The 17,688-nt window shown below is 48.0% G+C and overlaps 1 protein-coding gene across 1 annotated transcript in view; it reads right to left on the minus strand.

The window, feature by feature from the left end:
• Window positions 1-4,650: 4,650 nt before the first annotated feature.
• INSR (insulin receptor) overlaps window positions 4,651-17,688 on the minus strand; it is a 55,334-nt gene continuing 42,296 nt past the window's right edge. Inside the window, exons 11-21 of the mRNA XM_032203600.1 lie at window positions 16,357-16,628; window positions 16,007-16,149; window positions 14,929-15,088; window positions 14,488-14,587; window positions 14,164-14,231; window positions 13,733-13,962; window positions 13,269-13,379; window positions 13,032-13,191; window positions 12,128-12,257; window positions 11,765-11,899; window positions 4,651-10,375 (exon numbers count right to left, since the gene is read on the minus strand). Of these exons, the coding sequence (XP_032059491.1) occupies window positions 10,021-10,375; window positions 11,765-11,899; window positions 12,128-12,257; window positions 13,032-13,191; window positions 13,269-13,379; window positions 13,733-13,962; window positions 14,164-14,231; window positions 14,488-14,587; window positions 14,929-15,088; window positions 16,007-16,149; window positions 16,357-16,628 (1,864 nt within the window). The 3' untranslated portion in view covers window positions 4,651-10,020. The remainder of the gene's footprint in view (window positions 10,376-11,764; window positions 11,900-12,127; window positions 12,258-13,031; window positions 13,192-13,268; window positions 13,380-13,732; window positions 13,963-14,163; window positions 14,232-14,487; window positions 14,588-14,928; window positions 15,089-16,006; window positions 16,150-16,356; window positions 16,629-17,688) is intronic.

A 17,688-nucleotide genomic window follows, 5' to 3' on the forward strand; every position in this document is an offset into this window, starting at 1 on the left:
CAAACCTGCCCCTCGCTGCCAAAACCTCCCTGCTCTGCTCGTGGTGATCAGATGTCAGCCGGACAAACCGTCACCTGCACGTCCGTTCTGCAGGGGCACGGGGCCCCTCCACCTGGGAAATGCAGGGCAAGAGCCGAGAGCACCGGCTGGATATTTGCACCTTTGGCATCACTTAGCACAGCCTCTGCAAGGGAAGGGGCGAGACCCTCCCCATCTGCAACACTGGCATCACCTTGGGGTCTTAGCAAGTCCCTGGCCCTTGGCAAGGATCAGCCTCCAAGCCCTTCTCAGCTCCCCCACAAAGGGAGGTGGGAGCTGTCTCCAAACTGCCCCAAGACACCAAATCCCCCTCCCTGAGGTCTCTGAGCCCCACTGACACCAGCCCTGCAGCTCACCCTGGCTCCAAACCTTGCTCCTGAGCCCTTGTGCAGGCTGGCAAAGCCTGGTTTTACAATCTCAGCCTCGCTGAGCAGACCCCAGCTGGTTTGGGGACGGCCACAGGCACCTCCACAGCATGGAGCCTGCTCCGGGCTGGTGTCACACAGAGGTGGGTGGTGAAGAGCATTTCCCTCACCCGACCACAAACCTCAAGGCGTCATCTGCCCAGCGCAGTCCTCCCACATCCCCTCTGCAGGCAGCTCCCTGACAACACGGGTACCCAGCTCAGCAGCGGCCTTTTGGAGAGGGTTTGGGGGACCCCAGCTCAGCCAGGCCCAAACCCAGCCATGGGCAGTGCTGAGGTCCTGCCGGGGGGGAGGCATCTGCAAACCTTCATCTGTGGCGTGGCAGCAGCAGGAACAGCACCCATGGGGGGTTTGGACACCCCAGCACTGCCCCAAAGGGAGCCAGGGGGACTCCCAGTGGGTTAAACCCCAACCTCCTCTTCACGTGCAGCAGGGTGAGGCTGCTTCATCAGAAAACCCCGAGGAAGATGAGCAACAACTCCGGTGTCATCGGATGGATCTCGTGCAGAGAATGACTTACCCTGAAGGCTGGAGGCATCTCTGGTGAGTTCCCCGAGCACGCTTACAGCTGACAGCCCCGACTTTTCCAGCCACTGGTGCAAAGCGAGAAGCGGAGCCTCATCGGGGAAGCAGCAGCCGCGCTGCCGGGCTGCTCGCGGGGGCCTCTGGCTCAACCATCTCACCGCTTCCCCTTTCTGAAGACACGAACAAGCCCGCCTCACCCATGCTGCAGTTCCTCCGACGTCAGCCCTGGCACGGCCCCGCTGCTCTCTCCAGCCCTCGCAGGGGTCGGGGCTCCAGCAGGGTCCAGCAGCCCCCGTTGGGGGGCCGCACACCCCAAACCGCCCGGCGCAGGGGCCCCGAGAGCTGCAGAACTGGTGATGGCCACGATGACAGCGATTGCCGCAAACAGCTTCCTGTTCCGTTCGGAGAAAAACCGCTCTGTGTGCACCGTGAGAGCCTGGCACTAAGGGGCTGTGCCCACGGGCTCGTTGCACCATCGCTCGTTAGCTTCCTACCAGGGGCAGCGGGGCCCAGCGCTGGGCTCCCACAAACGCATCCTTCGTCGCCGCTGTGGTGGGGTGGCTCTGGCAGACCCCGCAGCCCAGCAGGTCTTGGGCTGAGAGAAGATGAAGCGATAGCAAAGAAACAAAGCACAGAGATGACTGCGCCGGCTGAATTTCTCTGTGCAGGTGAGGGGCAGACCCACAGGCACTCTGGCTCCAAAGCAAGGGGAGCGAGGGGCGAGGTGCTGGTCCTCGCCGCGTGCGGTCCGGCAGGCAGAGCCCCCAGCACAGCCTGGGCTCAGATTTTCGGCGTGGCTGCCTGCTCTGTTCCACCGAGCCCCGGGGGCCACCGAGCACACGCACCTCATCCCACGGCCCCGAGCACACGCCAGCCCCAGCCAAGCCCTAATCAGAACAAGATCCGCTCACACTCCAATTACTCAGAGACCGCAGCCTTGGCAGCGCTTGGGATAGCAATTATCCAGTGCTCCAGGAAACCACCAGAGCAAAGAGGAATTAAGGTTTAATTTCTCTGAAGTCCACAAGAGCTCGGTGAGGATCAGGGATCAGGGATCAGGACTGCTCCCAAACCAGGCAGCTGATGGGACGGTGCGGTGTCCTTACCACAAGAGAGGACCAGAGCTAATCTCTTTCCTTTCTGGTGTCTGATATGGTTTGGGGGTTAGCAAAGCAGAGCTATGCATGCAGCCTGGAAGAGCGACGAGGGATGACGGCACGAGGGCTGGATGAGTCTCAGCATCCTCCCCCAGCATCCACGACTTGAGAGCCCAGCAGGCAGCAAACCTCCCGTCACAGCAAGGTCAAGTTTTGTTAGGATCTCCAGAGAACGACCTGTGCCAGAAAACGCAACTCCAAACCATTTCAAAGTATTGCTTTGTTTCTCATCGCTCTTACAACACGAGAAATCCAGGTGGGTTTGGAGAGGGCTGAGGTTGGGCTGAGCCGCTCCGTGTGCTCCTGCCCAACACAGGGCAGCGGGCGCAGAGCGGGGCCGGATCCAGCTGCCTCGTCCAGCTCGGCGTGCAGAGGCACTAGGTGGCATCAGCACCGCACAATCTCCGTTAACCAACGTCAGCGCCCAGCCCAGCGCTGGGCCCAGGTGGCTGATGAAACACTTGCTGGAATTTACCAGGGACAGGGGGCGAGGAGTGTGCAGCGAGGGTTGACCTCGACCCCTCCAGAAAAAAAAAAAAAAAAAAAAAAAAGCAAAAAAAAGCATTTTTTGCAAAAAAGTAAATCACACTACTCACTTTTACAGCCATTTGTTGCGCAAGCAGCGGACGCTATCCCCAGGTCTGAGGCCGGTGGGGCCCTGGCAGAGCCGAGCCCCGAGGTGCTCAGCTTGGTGCTGGTGAGGTGAGGAGCTGGGGCTGCAGCACAGCGAGGACACGAGGGACAAGGCACGGCAGGAGAGCAGGTACCTTTACCAAAAAGCTAAACGCATCGAGAAGAAAAACAGCAGCAGCGAGTCCCCCGCCTCGCTGGTGCAGCTGATCAGGAAGGAAATCTCGCCTGTGATAAAACGAAACAACGTTTAAGTCAGAAGAAAGAAAGATTTTTACATTTCCACAGCAGCTCGGTACAGAAGGCGAGGGGAGGTGGTTCCTGGTGCAAATCCGGCCCCAGCTGCTCTGCCTCAGGACGGGGATGAAGCAGAGCCTCTGCCTTTCTGCCTCGCAGTTCTGCCTTTTAAAACTCCCTGCGTCCCCCTGATGGGAAAGGAGCCTGGGTCTGTGCTCGGGGAAATAGCAGCATGATGCTACGGAGCAGCAGCTCTCGCTGTTTTGGGCAGAAGGAAGCCCTTTACCAATGTTTACTCAACAGCACCGAGCACCCTGCGGTGAGGATGAGCCCGGAGCGTGTCGTGCACACCACGGGGCCAAGCTAAGTGAGCCTCGGACCACAAGCCTGCAACGGGCAGATCTGTTTGTTTTTTTCTTTCTTTTTTTTTTTTTTTTTTTTCTTTTCTCAGCACCATTCATTTTGCAACTGAAAGTATTACTTATTCCAAGATATGAATTTAATGCTTTCTCTGTGGTAAAGCAGCATCCAGCGCTGCACAGACAGCAGACACCAAATGAGCAGTTATTCTTGGATAATTTATTCAGAAATTTAATATAAACAGTTAATTGTTCAATATTCTGACACACGGCAAGAGTTTTGTCTTAATGCTCCAAGATATTTTCTGTACATGTCACTGCTTGGCTCTTACATACGAAAACATTGAAAAAAAAAAATAAATCAAGGGGGAGGTTTTTTCTTTTTTTGTGTGTGTGTTTTTCTTTTTTTTTTTAGAAAAAAAATCATGGCACATTTGATCCTTTATTTCAAACGAGGTATCTGCAATACTGGAACCTTAGATATGCAGAGAGAAAGATGGGAGCAGCAAGTTTAAACAGGAAAAAAAAAAAAAAAAAAGACCTCACAGAACATCACTTAGCATGTAACTGAAACTGCCTCTGGTCCGGTTAAGGTGCAAGCAGCCCAGCATTTGCTTTTGGCTGCGTTTGATGAAGCCGATGCCCAGGACCCCATCCACAAAGCTCCTCAAACACAAGCCACTGTTTTGACACTCTAAGAACAAAACCAACGTGCAAATTAAAGCAAAAGGTAAGGGGTTTCCTCTTTAAATAGCATTCTGTCTTTTCAGATTTAAAAGTGGCTTTTCTAAGATAGCCATCAGCCAGTTTCCATCACACCCAGTAACGGGAGAAGTATTTGGAAACCAAGATGGTCACAGCATTACCAGATGCTGCTGGGGGGGAACTCGGAGGAAGAGAAGAGCTTTGGGAACAAGCCCAGCTCGGATGCTGGATCTCAGGCAACTGAGAGCCCAGTGAGCCCACGCCACGCTTTCCACCACCAGGACTGCAAGGCAGCCCCGTGGCAGCACAAAGCAAAGAGCCTGAGTGGTGTCGCCAGGACTCAGCTAAGCAGGTGAGCCTGGGCCCACCTTTAACCGTGTTCGTGGTCCTCCTTGGATGCCAGGACTGCCACGGTGCCACCGCCAGACCCCGCTCCCCCAGGGGCTCCTGGGCTGGGGAGAAGCGAGCACCGAGCACCATCAGCCGGAGCAGCAGAGCTCACAACAGAACGACCACCACAAACACAACCTGGTGCCCGCTGCAAACGCGTTGCCAAAAAACGTAACAACGCCATAGGAGTTAATACTAACTTTATTATACAATATTTAAAAAGTCATTTCTCTACCTGTCCCCTTATAGCTTGCATTGTGCTGCAGTTAATTTGCTGAACCTGCAAGAATAAGTGCTTACTTCTGAGAAGGACAAGCAATTTAATCTTAAAAAGAAATACACATTTAATGACAGCAGATCTGATAAAAATGGTAGTTTTATAATTGCTTTTAAATAGTCAGATTCCTCCAAAAGTCAATCGCACTACTGGCTTCACTCTTGTGATACTCGTAGCAAGGCAAGCCAGAACAGAACAGGCTGAACACGTTAATGCTCTTACACCAACATTCACGTACAGCATCCAAGCAGAGTTAACACAGAGCCAAGCAGAAGGTAATAAAAAGGCCAAATTCAATTAAGTTCATACAAACGCTAAACTAATCTCGCTTTGAATTTCACGTATTTCTGAAGCAACTACTTCACAGTTCCAATCCGTTCAGCAGCTCCTCTCCCAGGACCGTGCGCAGGGGCATCGCGAGGGGCATCGGCTGCTCCGCGGAGGGGAAGGGGCTCCTGGCACGGCCGTGCCCGCCAGCTCCGCGCGTCTTTGTGTGAGAAGTGGTGGCTTCGAGGGAGGCGAGGACACAGCCGGAGGACCGGAGGGTGTTCTGCAGTTTCTTGCTTACTCTGCTCTTACTCCACAGTCTCTGAACCGATCACACGTGGATCACGGGAGCACCTGGCACAGCTGTCAGAGTAAGGCTTTATGGCACAAAGATACTTCACGTTCTGATTTGAAAAATGAGGTTCCAGTCTCGGTATCAGGAATCGCTGCTAGCAATGAAGGGCCCAGAGAACCTCAGGGTCCGTCTTCGTATCACAGTGACGTTAAGAGGGAACTGGATTGCCTCTCTCCCTCCCCTAAAACGGAGGCTCAAGAAAAACTGACGCAGCACCCTTCTTGCTCCTGCCTTTTCCTATTTGCCTTCATCTTTTAGGTCAATAACACAGTAAGCAACTTTGAGATTTTTCCAGAGATACCAACACTATACGCAACAAACCAAAATTAAGCAAAGTGCCCCATTACTATAATACAAGTTTAGGAGGAAAGAGATACACTACCCATAAATTAAGAGTACCCTTTAGCAACCTAGGAGCAGCCTCTTCCCAACCAACAGAGCTGCTTTACGATCTGCACAGAAAATCCTCCTCGCAGCTTGGTCTATTTCCTATCACGTTTCCCAACCCAGTGCTGGCACAGAGTTTACGTTATAAGCTCTTCTATTTTACAACACAACAGAGTATTTACAAGCCGCCAAGAGACGTGTTTTTAACCTAGCAGGCAAGCTTTGCAATGCTGCACTGTACTGCAAGAGAAGTACCAGATTTGCAAGAGGTGTTCAGGAAGTGGCGATAGAATTTAACGTGCAAACGCTTCTGAGAAACCTCTCCAGTCCCGTGCTTCAAACATCTGCTCAAAGAAAACACAGCAGAGCACAGAAAACTGGTTCTTACGCTTCCTGCTTCACCAGCTTTAGAAACAGCGAGGCTCTGGCTGCTCGTTGGTACCCCTTCCTGTCCCCAGACTGAGCACAGGAGGCTACAGCTGCTCCTCAACATGCGCCTGGGTCTGCCCTGCTACTTGGAGCTGTGAGTGGGAAGTTCTCTGCCTGCACAGGGCAGGATCCAACCCCAGCAAACGCTACCTGAAGCTGGGAGCTGCCCTCCTCCAGCCATCCCACCTGTGCTCCCACCTGGCTCCTCCTCACCGCTGCGCAGCAGTGGGTGCCTGTGCTTTTGCTGCAGCTGCGGCGCTCTCGCCCCAATAGGGATCTCGCTGGAGCACAGAGCAGCAGCAGCTCCCCAGGCGAAGGCACAGCACCTGCCGTGCTGCTCCCCTTCCTGGGCATGGGACCGCACCGCACACAGGTTTCATCTCGCGCACGCAGTCTCAATTGTACACAACCCCTTGATGCTGCCGATCCAAGCACGGGACTTGTGCATCCCCAGGGCAGGGGAGGATCTCCCAGCAAGAGAGCAAAGTGGCAGCTGAGGGCTGAAAGTAAAGGATTTTCCTCATTCAGAGCTGGGCTTTATGGATGACGTCCATGCACTCCTCCTACTTCTGTAGCTGAGCGTAATCTCCAACAGCCACAAGTGGCAACCGCTAGCGTCATGTGTTTGTTTTCAGAAGGGACTAGCTTTGGGGAAAAATGATATCCTTACCGCTGGTACCACACGCCTCTCCTCGCCCTTGGCACACTGTAGAGAGGACGACTGGAGTAATCTTTATGCACAGTATTGGGTATAAACAACTGCTCCCTTCGGTGCAGAGTGACGATGACAACACGAGCCACGTGAACGGACTGCCTGTCCGCAAAGCGAAACACATAATCCCTTGTTCAGTGATCCGAGTGTTGCAAATCATGCGTACTCACAGGGCCAACCAATATCAACTAAGTTTAAAAGCCAGACCCAATACAAGGTTCCAATGTTTGTTTATATAAAGGATCTTCTATTCCCACAGTTATGATTGCTGCAATTTAAAATGTTATCAAAACATCGGCACGCGGGAAGGGCTGATTTCAGGAGGTCACATCCAAGCCGCAGAGCTCCCGGGTAGCAGTGCACAGGGAGGGCAGCGACCACGACACCCAAACCCAACTCCAACAACGAGGGCTGGGCACGGGCCCTGGTTCTCACTGGCATTTACTGCTCCAGCAGGATGCTGTCTCCTCCTTTTAGGTCATTAGTTCAAAAAGTCCAAACATTTACACGGGTCTTTTTTTTTCTTTTTTATCGCAACAGAACTAGGAAGATGGTATCAGAGTATCAGATCCAAATTTGCTATCGGGTATTTGGAGCTGGAAGTAGTTTCTTTTGGTCACTACTACTCAGAATAGTGATAAACGGTGATGAGCTGTTCTCCTACCCATTCCCTTCAGTGAATGGTCCCAAGTATTGGAATCAGCTGATATTGATTTTCCCTGATCCACAATAGGTCCAGACCAGAATATTTAAACAGGTTTAGAGGTGCGCAGTATTAAAAATATCCTTAAGAAACACTGAGGTAGACTGCACCAGAACAGGACAAAAATAATCCCACCACATCCACCTGCCAAGATTTTACGGATACAAATTTACATGTTCTGCGTGTTTAAGAAAACGATTTTTTTGTTGCCTTTTTTTTTTTTTTTTTACAGTGTTCTATATATTAAAATAAATAAAAAATTTCTAATAAGAAAAACTTCTCTTCCTTAGAAAAGTGTGAGAATATGTCTTCTTTCCTGCAGTGTAGTATAGAGCTGCTAAACAGTTACTACTTTGTAAAGCAGAGGAAATGTAAACGAGGCCTTTCCGAACTGAAGGATCTTACCCATACCTGCACTGGGTGGTTTCCCCCTAACTCCGTGAGCAACCTCTGCCCTCTGCCTTCCACCCCTGTCCCAGTGGCCACCACCCCATGGTGCTGCAGCCGAGCGGAGCTGCAAGAAGTGCTTCCTGCAGACCCCAGCCCCTTCCAGTCCCTCACGGGGAGAAGGCAGCAGCACAAACCAAAAGCCACGCTGCAGCCTGGTGTCCCCGCTCCCACCGAGTCAGGACCTTGTTTTTTTCCCAGCAGAGAGAGCAAAGTGGCCCTTGGACTTCTCCAGGAGGAATAGCAGAGGTCTGAGCAATCTCTCCCCTGGTAAAACCAGCTCCTGCATGAAACGGCCTGCGACATCGATCATCTTCATTTCTCGCTTTAGCGCTTCTCCCTGCCAGCACGCTCCCTCATCGCAACGAGACACGCTCAGTTTCACAATGATTTTCTAACATTTTGTGCTTATCAGCTCTGTCTTTATGCAAACAGCAGCAAAACAAAGCACGGTCCAAGAGACGAAGGTTGACATCCCAAAGAGCTGAAAGCAGTGGCTCACGCACGCGCCCTGGGAGAGGCGCAGGGATCTCAGGAACACATCGGAGGCCCGCAGGCAGCACGAGGCCGAACGCCTGAGCAGCAGCAGACAGGCAGCAGGGAGCTGACCACAGTCACGTTCAGCTTCTGCTTCACGTGCAGAGCCAAGAGCCTTGTGCTCGCCTCCCTTCAGCTGGGCTTTAGTGTCTTTTTTTTCGGTTAGAGTTCTTACTCGGCCTCTCTGGTTGCTTCTCCTGCGGCACAACGCGAGGGATGCAGGGGCAAACACGTAGCAGGACCCCGGAGCAGGACGTTCTGGTGTCCTTCAGCCCCCAACGACCAAGGTAAGTCCCAACTACTTTGTCCCAGGGCTTCGAGTGGAGCCAGCTGACTGCACGGTATAAATCTTGAAACTGTTTTATAAAGCCTTGTCAAGTATAAACTTAACATGTGCTTCATAGCTCCTAAAAGGGTAATCAGCTAAAATTAGTTCATTCTGAAATCTTTGGACCACTTTAAGACCAAACAATCCCCCAAATTCTCCCCTCCCCGAAAGGACCATAAACAGTCAATAATTTATATGAAGTTAAAATTTAAACTACAGACATTTTAAATATATTACAACAAACAATATATATACTCAATGCTGTAAGGACAGAAAACTCGGTATCTCAGTTCAGGGGACTCCTACTTTGTTTGGTCTTGAAAGTACCCATAAATCTCAGATTTCTGCTCCTTTGGCTCCCAGCACATTTTCCTCATTTGTTAATGAGAGAAAACCTACTCCCAAGAGTCCTCAGTATAAAAATAATCTGTTTAGGATTCAGTCACTCCAGGGAAATGGGAAAAAGATAAGTACACACTTCCGAGAAGAGGAAAGCTTCTGTGAGAACATACAAAACTTATGTACAAAAAAGAAGTGTATATTTTGCTATACATATACACCCCACATATATATACTGCACACACGCACGCACACGCACGCACCCTTGGGATTTAACCCATTTAAAAAGTATGAAAGCAGCAGCTATTGGTCAATCTGAGGATCTGGCGCGTCCGACTGATGTGTTGAATCCTTCAGCTGTAGTGAAGAGTATGCCTGAAAGCCTGGAATTCTACTGGAAATGCTTTTGTCCTGCAGAAGTTTTGTTCCGCACCGTTACGCTGTAGCTCAGATACCAGCAAATTTCACGTCTTTTGTTGGCAAACGTGGATGCTCCTCCTTTAGTTTAACTTACACGGTCGCTTCCTGTTTTGAAACCATGGTTACAGAAAGGACAGCAGCCATGGAAACCTTTTCCATTTATGTTCACAGATAAGTCCACTGACAACCAGTCAACTTGGCAAAAAAAAAAAAAAAGTATTAATCATAAGATGATTAAAAATTTGAAGAGTCTGTAGATGTGTGTCATACACTGTGGCAGCAATAACAAGAGTCCTGAGATTTGTGGAGGGGAAAAAAAAGCAGACAAAACCCTTGGGTCAAACAGGAAGCGTTAGGAAGGACTTGATCGGGGCATGGAGAGAATCCGCCCGTTTTTCTTGCCACCGTTCATGTGAGTGTAAGGTATGTGCTCTTCGTAGTTCCCCTTGAGGGCCATGGAGGGTCCATTGTCCCGCCCCAGGACTTTGTCCCTCTGCGTGTACGAGGAGGGATCGAGGGGAATGCTCTCCATGTTCTCGAAGTCCATCTCGTACTCCTCCGTTTCCAGAGGTTTGTTCTCCTCACTGTAGAAGAACGAGACCTCGTGGAAGCTGGGGTGCAAGTCCTCCTTCAGCATCTCGATGATCTCAATGAAGGTGGGGCGCATTTTGGGGTTGTATTGCCAACACATCTGCATCAGGCTGTGCCTAGTTGAGGACAAAGGAGTCAGGGAGAGGAAAAAACAAATCCACACAGGCAGAGCTGGCACAGACCAGGACTGGTATCCATGTCAGACCGCCCATCATGCATGCTACTCCTTTGAACCCCATGTTCCCACCCAAACTGAGCTGTTTGTTCTCTTCCCGTCTCCGTTTTTGCCTCTAGATCCTCACACTGCTTTTTCTCTATTTCTGTCTAGATCAAAAATTCCTTCCAATTCCTTCAATTGTTCTTAACTCGGCTTCCGAAGGAAACAAGGCTGCAGTTCACGTACTCTGTGAATGTGCGCACGCACTTAGAGCCGTCTCACAATTCTTTAATTCATTCAATTTTAATTTTAACTCAGCCTGAAAGATAACAAGTTCCTTAATCTTCAAGGAAAATAGCAGGCTGTGCAGAAGAGAGAGGTCCTGTAAACAACCCACCCAAAAGAAAGGCTGCAGCGAGATGTTGTATGTTACCATACGCCACGAAGAAAGAACTTACACATCTCCTAGGTACAAAAAAAGTTGTAAACTGCAGTTTGTAACTGGCCACAAGAGACAACTGTCCAGGACAGCAGGCTTTTTTCACAAGGATACTCACAAAACATGTTTATTTTTTGAGTCTGGAAGTGCTGTTTTGGCCAGAAGTGGGCTGGCGTAAGAAGTTACTGGAAACAGGGAGTTACTATTAGCCTTGCCTTCTCCAACAAGGGCTCCTTCCCCTCACCTCTGCACGCTGCTGCAGCAGTGGCTCCTTACACCCCTCTACCAAAACACCCTAGCTCAGGTTAAACACTTGGTAACAGGATTTATTTTTCTTAATTACTCTGAAGCAGCTTAGGAAGCATCTGGCTAGGCAGCCGCGCTGGCAGGTCTGAGGATGCAGCAACCTCCAAACCGTGAACATCACGAGCAGCTGCAGACATTAACACTTAACCCTGGTACAGGAGAACGTCTGGCTTCAGTTTGTAATCCTCTTTGCAAGGTGTTTTGCGCTCTGTCTCTACACAGTGCCCTCTTTTCTCCCTAAACTTGCAGGCAGCCTAACCTTGTACTTTGAGTGGGAAAGGAGCCTGCAGGAGACATGAAAAGGCCGCGGACACGATAAGCAGCTTGGGGCTCAGCAGAGCATTCTCCTACCTCTCCCTCCTCATTAGTCATAAATTGGATTTCTAAAAATCAGCAGTAAAGAGTTGCTGTAATTCTCAAGACTATTTACGTAGTACAGAGAGATGAATTAGAGAAAACCTCAGCAGATGTGGGATTAACAAACTGCTCTCCAGCCTTTATAGCCCCAGGGATGCAGACTGTGGCCAGGCTCTGCCCCATGACACAAGCCAACGGCCATCCACTAGTGCAGCTTGGTCAGCTGGCACCCGCTTTACTACTTACAGCCTCTCTGGGCAGTTGTCTGGCTGATCCAGGTATCCTCCATCCATTACAAACTTTAGCACCTGTTCGTTGGAGAGTCCCTGGTACGGCTGCTCTGCTAAACTGCTTATTTCCCAAAGGACAACACCAAATGACCTAAAAAAGAAACAAGACTCCTGGTGAGAAACATTCTGAAGATCTACAAGTGATAGCCTTATTTTGGAGAACACATACTTTAAAAGAATACTTCTATATTTTTAAGAGGGTTTCAAAACAACGTTGTGTTTTGTCTGTACTCAGAAGAAGTTAGCAACTCACAGTGTAAACAACATGCATTAAAATGGTGAGTTCTTGATTCATCTGCGATTGCAGAGTACAACTTACCACACGTCTGAGTAAGTAGTGAAAACACCATCCTTTAATGATTCGGGTGCCATCCAGCGCACAGGCAGAAGTCCTTTGCCTCCCTTACGGTAATAATCCGTCTCATAGATATCTCTGGTCATGCCAAAATCTGAGAGAAGCAATTGGGATGTGTTAAATGTCTCTCCTTCCATGCTGCTTTTACTGTGCAACATCTCTAGATGAGTGTTTCCTTCCTTTGACGCCAGGCTATTTTCATACACCCAGTAAGCCTCCTATGCAACTTCCAGCAATTTGTCACCTTGTGATTAACATTCAAAACACTTTCCTTTTCCCTGCATTTTTTCTTTTGTGAACTACTACAGAGCTGTGATAGAGACTCCAGAGTTGCAATTTTTAGTGACAGCTTCTAGTCTAAACATTATTTTTATTCATCTCCTTTAAGGAAAACAGAGCCGTCTTTGCCCTTAAATCCCACTGCCTTGGCTTTAAGTCCAAAGAGGTCTGAAAAACCACCAAGCCTTGAGGTTTCAGTTTATTTTTACATTTTGTATTTACTTACTTCCAAATGGATTTGGGTTAAAAACTGTGTCTTGTGGAAGACAAATGACTTTTTAAAAGGCACCTGACCTAGTGACAGGGTTAGCACAGCTTGCTTTGTTGTGCCCAACACCTTCTTTGTCATAATACTCATATTACGAGTATTATGACAGAATAGAGGCGATTAGAGAAGTTGCTCTGGTTTTAAGGGAGACATTTTTCTTACTGAAGCCCATACAATTCTTTTACAAGGAAGAAAAACAGAAAAGTTTGCTGCATTTCCAAAGGGAGCCAGTGGAAATCACCTGTGTTTGCTGCATTGCTCTTGGGTTTTATACACATAAGTATGACCCACAGAATTCTCTTCTGACCACATACTACATACCTCCAATTTTTACAGTGAAGTCCTCTGCAACCATACAGTTACGAGCTGCAAGATCTCTGTGCACAAATTTTTTGGCATTCAGATAGGCCATACCATCAGCAATCTCTGCAGCCATCTGGATCATTTCTCTCAGCGTTGGCGGTGGACGGCCAGGGTTATTCTACGATAAATAAACAAGTATTAAAAAACAAATCTAGTTAGCCTGTTACACATGTACTGCCTCTCTCCTGTCTGTACCTCAGCATCAGGCCTCAAAGAGCGAAGGTAGCTTTTCAAATCTCCATGTGCCATCAACTCCATGACCACCAGCGTAGGTTGTCCTTTTGAGACCACCCCGAGGAGGCGAACCTGGAAAATAAATGAGACTTTTCCTCAAGGTTGTGTCCAAGCACACTGGGCAGAGTCCAGCTATGAGAACCGGGTGTTATAACAAAGCCAACACCCTGAACAAGAGCTTGGAACAGCACCACAAAGCCACTTAAGGCTGAGAAGTTTTGAAAGAGCAAATGTGAAATGATGCAAGCAGATTCACACATTTTATAAAATCTGACAAGTAAAGATCCCTGCTCTTTTGATCAACTGCTTCTGCAGAAAGGCTGCTTTTGTAGGCTGAACACCAAGCTTTAAAAGCATTAGAGAAATATTAGTTATGTGATGGGACTTTCACTTGCTAATCATCTGAGGCAGCCAGCGATGCTTACCACATGATGGCAGCTGAACCCTTTCATCACAGAAGCTTCATTTAAGAACTCGATGCGCTCGCGGAGGCTGGCTGATTCGTTAACGGTTTTCACAGCTACTCGAGTCTCTGGCTCTCCCTTCACAATGTCCTTGGCAATTCCTTCATATACCATGCCAAAGGAGCCCTGTCCCAGCTCTCGGAGGAGAGTGATCTTCTCCCGCGGAACCTCCCATTCATCAGGGACATAGACTGTCAAAACAGAGGGAGACGTTTCTGAATTGAGCAACTATCTTTCAAAAGCCATTTCTACAGTACAACTGTCACAGGATATTGTGGTATGTAAAGACAACTGGAAAAACTCCATGAAGAAAAAGCCAGTCCCGTACTGTTGCACTGTCTGAATGACTACACGAGAAATAAGGCACAGAGGAAAGCCCCCACTGCTCTCACCATCACTGGCGCTGAGATACTCGGGGTTAGAAGATGCATAGAGCGGCCCAGTTGGTCCTTCGGTTTGTCTGAAAGGGAAATACAAGTTCTTTAGCACATTTGCAGCTTTTGACACGTTACAAATGAAGGCAGTTTGATTAATTCCCGAAGTGTGCAATAAATAGTGACTATCCCGATTTCCAAAGGCATAAAAAGTATTTCCTAAACTAAATTAATGTTATAATCATCATCTAAATTAGAAAATAAACAAGTCCAACAATTAAAGAAAACCTTTACATAAAAGTTTTGCTTGTTGTGGTAAAAATGATGTGAATTTGCACTCACCTCTTTTTCACAAGAACGTAAGCAGCTCCAATAATTCCAGCAATTATTATGGCAAAAATAATCGGAACGATTATAACAGCAATATTAGGCTGAGCATTCACTAAGAGAGAAAGAGAGAGAATTGGAGGTATTACACAGGTCTCAAAATCCAAATCTTCTGTATAAGATCTCTTCCTTGACTAAACAAGAAAGAGCAGGAAGCCAGAGGCTGCTTCAGGTAGAGAACGCAGGGCTGCTCAGAACAAGAACTCAAACTGCTGTTCAACAGCTAAATTAAGAAAATGGACACATTCCTAATTCCAGTTTCTGGAAAACAGATGTACTGGTAAACATTTCATGCCCCTCTACAGGTCCCTGTGCACTCCTTGCTAAGCCCCACCATCTTCCACCTGAAATCTGAGTTCTGATCAAAAAGATGATGTTGAAAACCAAAGAACTCACAATAATCAGCCACGTAGAAATAGGTAGGTTCTGTCCATGAGCCATTTCCAGCCAGCGACGTAGCTCGTATACGGACACTGTAGTTTCCAGGCTGCAGTCCACGCAGTTTGCAGCCCTGCTCACTGGCAAAGTGCTTACGGGAAACGCAGTAGTGTGCTTCCTGCAGGAGGAGGGAAGGGGCAGGCTGTGTTACGCTACCTCTGCAACAACCTCGGGCTCCGTAACAGCACACTAGGATTTCTTCCTCACCTCCTTCACTGACAAATGTATACAAATACGGTTTTCACATGCTCGGGTCTTTTCCAAGATAGTGGCTTGTCCTGGATTTACATTTTATAGCTTAGAGTAGTTCAGATTACACACAGCATATGCCATTTGCTGTACTAGAGCTCAGCCCTGAAATCTGACCTCAGCTGGCAAGCCCTCCTGCCCACACGGCACTGGCATGCTGCGCAGGCACTAGGGCTGCTCATAGGCTCTCCTGCTGTTCAGAGCTTTAACTTCTCTAAGCAATTTACATTTACATGTATATTTTCTGTCCTTCTGTGAAATAAAATTTCTAAGAATGTCCATGCAGAAAGTTAGCAAAATAAATACTGGATGAATGGGCACTGTAGAGGGAGATTTTTATTTCTCAACATTACCAAACGTAGACTTCCAGAGGATAAAATTCACTAGCAACGTTTTATTTCACTTTGGTTCATGCAAAAGGAAACCAGAATGGACAGAACACCGTAAGCACTAAGGCTACTAAAAACTGAATGAGGGCTCCCAAGGACTCCCAAGGATTGTCATCTTGCAGCAATAAACAAATACAAAACCATACTCAGGGCTACACCTGAACTGTGTAAATACACAGCCACGTCCTGTGATGGCACGGGAGGTATCATGCCAATACAAAAGAACCCAGAAGAACCCAGGGAAAGGCAGAAAGGTCTCTCTACAAGTCCAGCCTCTAGCTGTTACCTTTCAGCAGCCTCCCCAGCACCACCACTACCACAGCTTGTAACAAGAGGGACTGAAGCACGGAGCTACTTCTCCAAACATGCTGTGTTAAGGAAGAAGCAGAAATTCTCACCTCTGTCTCCCCAAGACGTCCGTAATTCACTTCATAAAGCACAATAAGACCGTTTGGCTCCTTTGGTTCCTGCCACTTCAAGTGCACGGTATTTTTTTCAACCAGTTCATGGGTAACTGGACCAACGATGTCATCGGCCTTAGCTAAAACCAAAGTCATGATTAATAATAGTTTTCTTTCATGTCTTTTGCAAAATGCAAAACTGACAATACTTCATCCATCATCTTCTCCTACCAGGACATACAGAGAGCACAGTCCGTGATGTTTCTGCAAAGCAGCTGGCTCTCATGGGAAAAGCAGCATTTTGAAAACAGCCATCAACTCAGAGCAAAGCTCAGGAAGCTAATTACCTTCTGGCATGGTCCTGGCACTGACATAAGCTGCAACGCTGCATCGAGATTCCTGAGCGTCGTGGTTACAAGCGTGGAGCTCAATACGATACCCTGTGAAATGCCGCAGGCCTGAGATAACCAAAGACTCCTTAAACTTAACTTTTTCAAAAGGTTTCTGTTCCTCTGCATTCTCAGATGCAGCTGCAGATGAGTTTGGAGAGGATGCAATGGTGGGTATCACCACAGTGGCATTTGCTACAGAGCCGAGGTCTCTTCGTTTTCTTGATGGCCTATTAAATAATGCATTAGAATGTTATTTGTTATACCCTATATAAATGCATCCACCTGAAAGGAAATAGTTAAAACGGGAGAGCTCAGAGTGCAATCAAAAAGTCAAATTCAAGACCTGTATTTGCAATACAAGAAAGAAATTCCAGCGCACACGGCTTTTCAGAATTACGTATCCCTGAGATGATTTCCCTGCACAACTGTGTATGGGGAAAAAAAAAAATCCAGGCCTAAGGTATTTGCTTGGGAATTCAAATTCTCCTGAACCTTCTCAGCAGAATAGAGCTCTAGCAGGCTGCCTCGTGGATGCCTTGTACACAGTGTTGCAATGCTTGGGAGTTCATCTCCTACACATTCTAGCTTTGAACAAATGAGGTCATATCACAGCCCCCAACTCTGATGACCTTGGATGTTCCACATATTCCGAGTGTCATAAATTTGCATTTATGAAGCGTAAGACCAGTTTCATAGCTCACTGGAATACATCTGCTGCTTTGAACCCTAATTCTGAACTTATCTATTTCGACAGATAATTTTAACCTTTTCCCCAGAGACCAAATTTATTAAGATCTTTCCAGCAGGCGCATTTAAGACACACAGATTCAGACTACAAATTAGCTGTGCTGTTTGTTAACCAAATATTGCTTCTCAAGTTATTGCACTTCAGTCTGAAAATCAATTTTTTGCTGCCATAAAAATAGAATCGGCCCCGTGATCTTGTCAACTCCCCTGTTTGCAAGTGAGCGCCACTAGCCAACTTTCATGTCAGATTTCATCAGTAAATAAACAGAATCAGTTCAATGGAATTAAAAACCGTTCAGCATGTAATTCCTTGGGAACAAAAGGAACAAGAATCAAAACAGAACTCCTGCCACACATCCACCGCTAGGAATTCCAGGTTGGGAACCAACCAAGGCGGTGAATCAGTAACAGTATTTGGTTACACAAAAGGAATTAATGCCATTTGAAAGCAGAGCGGTGTATTTTAAGGGGATGATGATCTTTGTTTGTGTGTGCATGTGTGTGCAGCTATTAAAGGGTACAAAGAGTGACCTGAACTGA

The sequence above is a fragment of the Aythya fuligula genome, chromosome 26, assembly GCF_009819795.1.
Source record: "Aythya fuligula isolate bAytFul2 chromosome 26, bAytFul2.pri, whole genome shotgun sequence".
Lineage (NCBI taxonomy): Eukaryota > Metazoa > Chordata > Aves > Anseriformes > Anatidae > Aythya > Aythya fuligula.